General features: G+C 48.8%; 1 protein-coding gene across 1 annotated transcript in view; it reads left to right on the top strand.

The window, feature by feature from the left end:
* Positions 1–1,063: 1,063 nt before the first annotated feature.
* The window catches only part of DSTYK (dual serine/threonine and tyrosine protein kinase), a gene marked incomplete at its 5' end in the record, with an annotated part of 16,409 nt that continues 10,539 nt past the window's right edge, over positions 1,064–6,933 (top strand). The window contains one exon of the mRNA XM_010021110.1: positions 1,064–1,449. Coding sequence (XP_010019412.1) covers positions 1,064–1,449 — 386 coding nt within the window. The remainder of the gene's footprint in view (positions 1,450–6,933) is intronic.

The following is a 6,933-nucleotide window of genomic DNA, read 5'->3' as shown; positions in this document are numbered from 1 at the left end:
CCTGGTTAGGGGGATGGTACAAGGTGGAAGATGGGTAAGGTGGGGGATTGCAGCCAGTCCTGCTACTCTGAAGAACATACACGTTGAGTGGTTTCCTTTTGCAGCTTAAATGTTCTTAGTAAGAATATCTGGCATTTGTGCCTATTTAGTTCAACTGTGTAGGTTAGGAAGAGGATGTACTGTTAGTGCACTCAAGGGAGCAAAGCTCCCTTGTGTTTAGGCTGCACTAGGAACCTTCTGGCTGCTGGCAAAGAGTGTTTGACTTGGGCTTAGCTTTACCCTGGTGAAAGCATGAGCTGGGAGTGTGCTTCCATCAGAGGGAACTGCTGACAGAGGCTGTTGGTTCTGCTGCCATGTCTCCTCCATCTGCCTCCTGGAGAAAAGCAGTTTTGCAGGAATATCTTTCCCTGAGGCTAGAAAGGAGGTTTTGCTGCTTTAGTATCAGTGATCTTAGACTTTGGTCAGCCAGCTCGTGCAGTAATACTCTTGGGATTTGGTCGAAGCAAAGTATTTGGCATTTTTAAGCATGGGGGTGGAACTGTCACCTCTTCATAGTTGAGTTTATTTCTGGTATGCAATGGGAACGTTCTGTACAGCCAAGCCATCCAAACTGGGCAAGAATTAGCCTTGGTGACCCATTGGGCCTCCTTGCACTCTGGAGCAAGGCAAAACATTGTTCCAGCCCAAGGCAAAATCAGTCCTTTGGTTGCTTCAACCTTGACAACAGTTGCCCCTTGATGTTCAGAGCCTACCATTAGTCTTCCACTAACCTGCTGAAGAGAGCTCTGTGTAAATGCTTTTGGGTGGAATAGGTGGGGAGAACCTATTCCACCCGAAATAGGTGGCAAGTTGTCTCGATGGCTTCGTGAGCCTCAGCCTGCTGGTCTGATGCAGGTAGAAGTGCTGCACTGCTGACACGAGTTTCAGGAGCCATAAGCAAACTTGTGGTGCTCTGTGGGTTTCTTGGTGGGCTGTGGGACAGTGATGTGTGAACATTTGTCTTAGAGACAGGAGACTTCTTGTTCAGGCAACCTGCCCTGATGCAGCCTGTCCTCAATCCTAGGGCAGAGTTTCATTGCCTTCCCTTGCCACGAAGAGGAGCAGCTCCAGCGGACGGTGAGCTGGCACCCGTGCCTGCTGATCCTTGGCCAGAACTGCAATGCCAAGTGCCAGTTACTCAACATCCTGCTGGGGGAGAGGCTGCTCCCTACCACCAAAATCACCAACGAGGAGAACTGCAGGAGGCGCCGGATCCGTTTCACCCACGGGACACAGACCCGGGTTAGCCTGGCGCTGCCTGGGCAGTATGAGCTGGTGCAGGTGATGGCAGCCCACCGTGGGCACTGGGACACCATACCGGAGGAGGACCTAGAGATCCGTGGGGACACTGAAGATCCTGCTCACCAGATAGCGGAGCTGGAGGTCATGCTTCCCTACTCACTGCTAAAGGTAACTTGGTGTCTGTGTACCACTGTCCTAGTGAACTTCAGCTATAACACTTACAGGCCCTAATAAAGCAAATGGTGTCAACTCTTCACCACAGGAATTCTTCTTAAGAGAGAAGCTGGAAGTGTGGTGTTAGGATCTTAACTGGACATCACCATCTGTTTGTGTGCTCTGTTTCCATGTCAGCTCTGAGCATTAGCGTTCCTCTCTAGTGTCTGCCCCCGTCCCAGAAGCCAAGCTTACTCACATGTAACTCCAAGTGTGTTCTGAAGTTTTACTCCAGTTCCCAGGTCATTCAGAGTTAGCTTTGCTGTCTGATAGTAGCTACAAGCTGTTGTACAAGAAAAAAGCTTCTTAATCCAACATCTGATAAAATGACCTGGCTTCCTGTGGGAGGATGGCTCTTTACATCCCTGTGGTGCCCGTGGAAGCTGAGGATGTTGAGAACTAGAAGGTGGGATTCTGCTCTCTGCTGTTCCTAACATTGCCTCTTGCTCTGTGACTTTCCTCTGACTTGTCTGTGTAACATGTTCCTGTTCTCAGTGTTGCAGTTTGGTGTTTAGCAAAGAGCTTTAAAGGTGGGGGCTGTATTTCATAGCTTTTTATAGCTGCCATAAGCTTCCATTGCATTTCAGAGCTTACGCGGAGCCTTTGCTGTTGCAGTAGAGCACTGGTGGAGCATTGTGATTGGCAGTGGAATATCTGGAATAGAGAATTCTTAAATAGAAAAGGCATAAGTGCAAAGAATAGGATCTCTTGTCACACGAATAAGAGTCTGAGTGTCACAGGACAATAAAATAGCAAGGGAAGTTTTTTCTGGCCATATGATTGGAAATGGGCAGCAAATGAAGACCCAGTGTGCATCAGTTTGAAATGTGGTTCATAAAGCCAGGCTGTAGCTAAATTTAAGCCTATCCTAAGGAGGTCAGCCACATCAATGTGGTGTTGTGGTGCTTGTGTGGCTTCCAGTATCCACAGAGAGAGGACAGAAGTGCCATGTTTGTATAAACTCTGAGGCATCCAGTGCTTCCCCAGAGAGCACCAGCCCAGCTCCTGGTGCTGCAAAGTAAATGCCTGTTCTGGATCTTCTGCTTGGAAAGTGCTGCCTTGCTGCGAGGGAGAGGGTTTAGCTTTACATTGACTTGACTGGGTTGCATTTTTACTTGGGCTAGTTCAGACAGTGCAGTTCACAACTCACTCAGATTTCTCGAGTGAGTGACAAAGATGCCTCTGTCTGCCTTTGGTTATATTTAGGCCACTTAGATGAAAACAGCTACTCAGATGGATTTGAAAAGGGTTGCTGAAATAAAAAGCTCTTCCCATAGAAGGGAGGGTAAATCACAGCTTCACACTGAGGCAAAGGACTCCTTCCATCAGTTCAAGGGGCTAAAGGAAGAACACAGTTTGAAAGGTGATGGGAGAACAAAATGTGTTTTAGCAGGTGACAGGGTTAGTGATGACAGCTCTGCCCACACACCCGGAGATGACAGTTCTTAAAGTGAATGTCTGCTGCTCATGGGCACTACTCCTGTAACGGGTGGAATATCATGTGGAGCAATAACGGATGAGGGTCTCCGGATGCTACCCAAAGTGTCCTGTCTGCAGACCCGCTCTGAAGGAACCTCCTGTGAAACAGAACCAGGAGCCTAATAACAGTTGCATGCTGGCTGCTAACATGTATTCAGTGCAGAGCTTAAGGGACCAGAGTTTCGAGGAGCTCAGCACCTTTTGGGCAGAGGGGTAAGAAGTCAACCTGAGTTTAACCCACCAGGTACCTGGAACCCCTTGTTCATAGAATCATAAAATGGTTTGGACTGGAAAGGACCTTAAGATGTCTAAGATCCAGTTCCAACCCCCTCCCATGGGCAGGGACACCTCACACCAGACCATGTCACCCACCTGGCCTTGAACACTGCCAGGGATGGGTGTTCTCTGGGCACCCTGTGCCAGCGCCTCAGCACCTCACAGGGAAGAGCTTCTGCCTTATCTCCAGCCAGAACGTCCCCTGTTTCAGTTTGAACCCATCTCCCCTTGTCCTATTGCTCCAGTCCCTGATGCAGGTCCCTCCCCAGCATCCTTGTAGCCCCTTCAGACACTGGATCTGTTTGGTTTTCTCCCAGCAGCAAAGTGCTTGTAAGTCGACTGTGTTTCATGAAGCCCTTATGTTCTAGCTACTCAAACACCTTACTAGTGTGTGAGGAAGCATTTGGGGGTCTGTAGTGTGGACTTGAACGCTTCCAGGAGATGAGCATTGCATTTGTGGCTTTCTGTTTGAAATCATACTTGTTGCCCATAGTGAGGGCACTGACCTACCTATGGGCTGCCCTTAGAGGAGCTCTCTGGTTCAGGACCTGGGGAGTGCTGTGCAGCTCTTCATGCCTGTCAGCATCTTCTAGCAAGAGACTTCCCTGCTCATGGAGCACATGAGCACCTACGTGACATGCTGTGGTCCATGCAGGCACCTACTGCTGGCTCAGGCTTCTTGGTGCAGATACTCGTGTGCTAAGGCTGGTTAGGCATTGCTCCAAGGAAGGAATGGCTGAGGTATTAGTAAGTTAACAGCATCCAAATATTAACTAAACTACTTTTTGTCACTCGGAGATAAATTTAAGGGTGGAATACACCACTTTTGAATATTGAACTGCCCGTGGAGCACCCTGAGGTTTTTCTTTAGTCTTATATCCAGGATGGGACCATGCTGCCTCAAAGGATGTCTTATTCCAAACTTGGTTCACAGAAAAGGGGGTGAAGAGAGAGCCAAAACCTCCCATTAGCATGGCTTGGCTGCTGTGGGAACACCACCTTGTGCTGATAGGTTGGTGAACGTGGTTATTTTTAAACTTAAAATCTCAGGGAAGGAAAAACGTTGGCAGAGCTGGTCTGTTCCTTGGGGATCACTGCACAGGAATGCATCTAGGTCATGGGGAGTAATCCAGCTAAATGGGCAGATTGTTAGATTTATCCTGGGAGTCAACAGCTGGCTCTTTTCCTAAAGCTTATCAGTTGTGCCTGGAAGCTGAAAGGGACTTCTCTGAAGGATTGGTTTTCCTCTGGATGGTGCAGCTGAATGGGAGGAGGGTGCAGGGCCGAAAGCTGCTGCTTCCTGCCTTTGTTCTTGCTTTGTGCTTTATGGGGCTCTGGCCTCAGTCTGAAGAGTTTTTTAGCCAGGGCTTGGGAAAGAAGCATTTTCAGCAGCTGCAAAGTGGATGAAGACAGACCAGACGGTTCTGTGAGCTCTAACAGGAGAACTGAAGCAGTTTGGGTTTGTTGTTACGTCTCTTTGGGTACTAGAGCAGTGATTCAGGTTGTATGAATCAGTAGCTGTTACAAGCAGCAAAGAATGTGGTTAAGTACCTATCAAGTGGTTATTTTAATGGACATAGAATCTTTTAGGTTCTGAAAACTTGGAAGGATGTGCCCTGATCGCCTTCTTGAGGCTATTCTCAATGTGTTTGGTTGTGGCGTTAACACAGAGAACTGAGAAGCTTTTACGTTGGCTGAGAAACTCCTGCTCCCATGTAGCACCAGTTTCCTTTGGGACATGCTGAGCTGCTCCTGCACATACCATCAAATACTTGAACCTGGCTTCATCTGTCCCTTTGTGCTGGCATAACTGAGAGTGAAAGACACTGAAGATGCCAGCACTGTGAAATTCTTCTTCCACCCATATGAAACCTGTTCTCTGCTCCTGGGTTTGCTTGCTTAGTGATAGGCTTTTTACAGGGGAAGAGTTCATGTGTGTACCCTTCCCAGGCTTTCCTGAGCCAGCCCGTCCAGCACAGGTAAAATGGAATTCCCGGATGAAATGGGGCTTGGAGTCATTGCCCCAAATGCAAGCAGTGATGTTGTGTGAAGGACAGTAGTGTTTGCTGCAGACCAGAGGCGTTCCGCTTGCTTGGATTCGCTCTGGATTAGAGCTACTGAACTTCAGCTTTGGATCCTCCTGGAAACAGAATAAAATGGGAAGATTTCAGACCAACTGGGGGGGAGTGTGTACAAAAACAAACAGAAAAATTCTAAGTAGAATCTGGGGGTAAATACACACCACAGATTAATAGGGAGGCAATGGAATTAGCTCCCATATGTCATAAATGCAGTAACTGTCAGACTTGAGTGATTCACACACTATTCTTGGAAGACAGAGTATTCAAATTGGTTTAGCAGAAGCCTGAGCTGGGCCTTCCATCCTAATCTGCTTGGGAGGAGTTTGGGTAAAAGTGGGGCTAAATTGGGTTTAGCTTCTGCACCTCAGCTCACAAAGCAGACGGTGTTTAACTGTCCCCAGCCTGGCGAAACAGGACCAGCTCCTCTTCAGATGCAGCAGGTAAATGCTTTCTAAGTGATGGTGACAGAGGAAAACAGCCCTCGAGTGGTCCCTGAATGCATTCACTGAGACTCCACTTGTCTTACTGGAGGTCAAGGCCTGTTTGATCCTTCATTTTTATTCTAGGATGATGAGATGCAGTGGTTATCCTGGCATCACAGCTCTGAATCCATGGATAAATACACCGTGTCTGCGTGGTATTCTCTTTAAACTCCCTTGTATTGGTGTTGACAGCACCTCTGCATCACAAGTGGAAGAGCTCTGCCTGATCTTTGCATTCCTGATGTTCAGGTTGCTAAGTGGGAGGCTCTCATGTATCAAAAAGGGCCTTTTAGTTAAGGAAAAAGAGGAATGAAGTTACTTCAGAGCAATTTCGTGCTTCCAGCTCTGTGAGAAGTGTTCCAAGTGTGTTTCCAGCAGTGTGACCTCGTGAGAACCAGCTTAAAAATTCCAGGAATCCAGAGTGAGTCACAGGTATTCCCATACGAGAAGATGTGATCCCTAATGTGTGAAGCTGCGTAGCCTGTGCTTCAACTCCTGTAGGCCATTTAAAGGGGGGAGCGAGGAATGTTGCTGCTGCGCTCTGGAGAAGGCTGAGTGGCCTCTGTGGAAGGAGAAGGCCCAGTTGCTGCTGTGTTGGTTTCCTCCCTGTCTCCTAGAGACAACACTGGCTTCCTCCTGTGTTCACAGTGCCTGGGGTGAGTCAGCCCTTCTGGTGAACATTGCAGCCCGCCCCAGCCTCCGGCGCATCACACAGCTTTGAGGCTCGTGGCCGTAAGGACTCCCTCGTGGCTCTGAGAGCAGAGGGGAGATGGGGTCAGGTCTCCCCGTTTTTCTCACAATTCCATCAGGTCTTTCCATTTTTCTGGGGGAGAAAAATGATTGAAGAATGTTCAGTTATTGCCCCTGTTACAGGTCAGGAATTCGGGCTTCAGTCGAAAGCCTCTGATGTTTTCTTTCCTTAGGGGGCTCCAGGAAACCTGGAGCGGGGCTTTGGACAAGGGATGGAGGGACAGGACAAGGGGAATGGCTTGAACCTGCCAGAGGGGAGACTGAGATGAGCTCTGAGGCAGAAGCTCTTCCCTGTGAGGGTGCTGAGGCGCTGGCACAGGGTGCCCAGAGAAGCTGTGGCTGCCCCATCCCTGGCAGTGTTCAAGGCCAGG

This window comes from Nestor notabilis, unplaced genomic scaffold (assembly GCF_000696875.1).
Source record: "Nestor notabilis isolate BGI_N333 unplaced genomic scaffold, ASM69687v1 scaffold24208, whole genome shotgun sequence".
Classification (NCBI taxonomy): Eukaryota; Metazoa; Chordata; class Aves; order Psittaciformes; family Psittacidae; genus Nestor; species Nestor notabilis.
The sequence above is the reverse complement of the archived record's forward strand: the minus strand, read 5'-3'. Positions and strand labels throughout refer to the sequence as shown.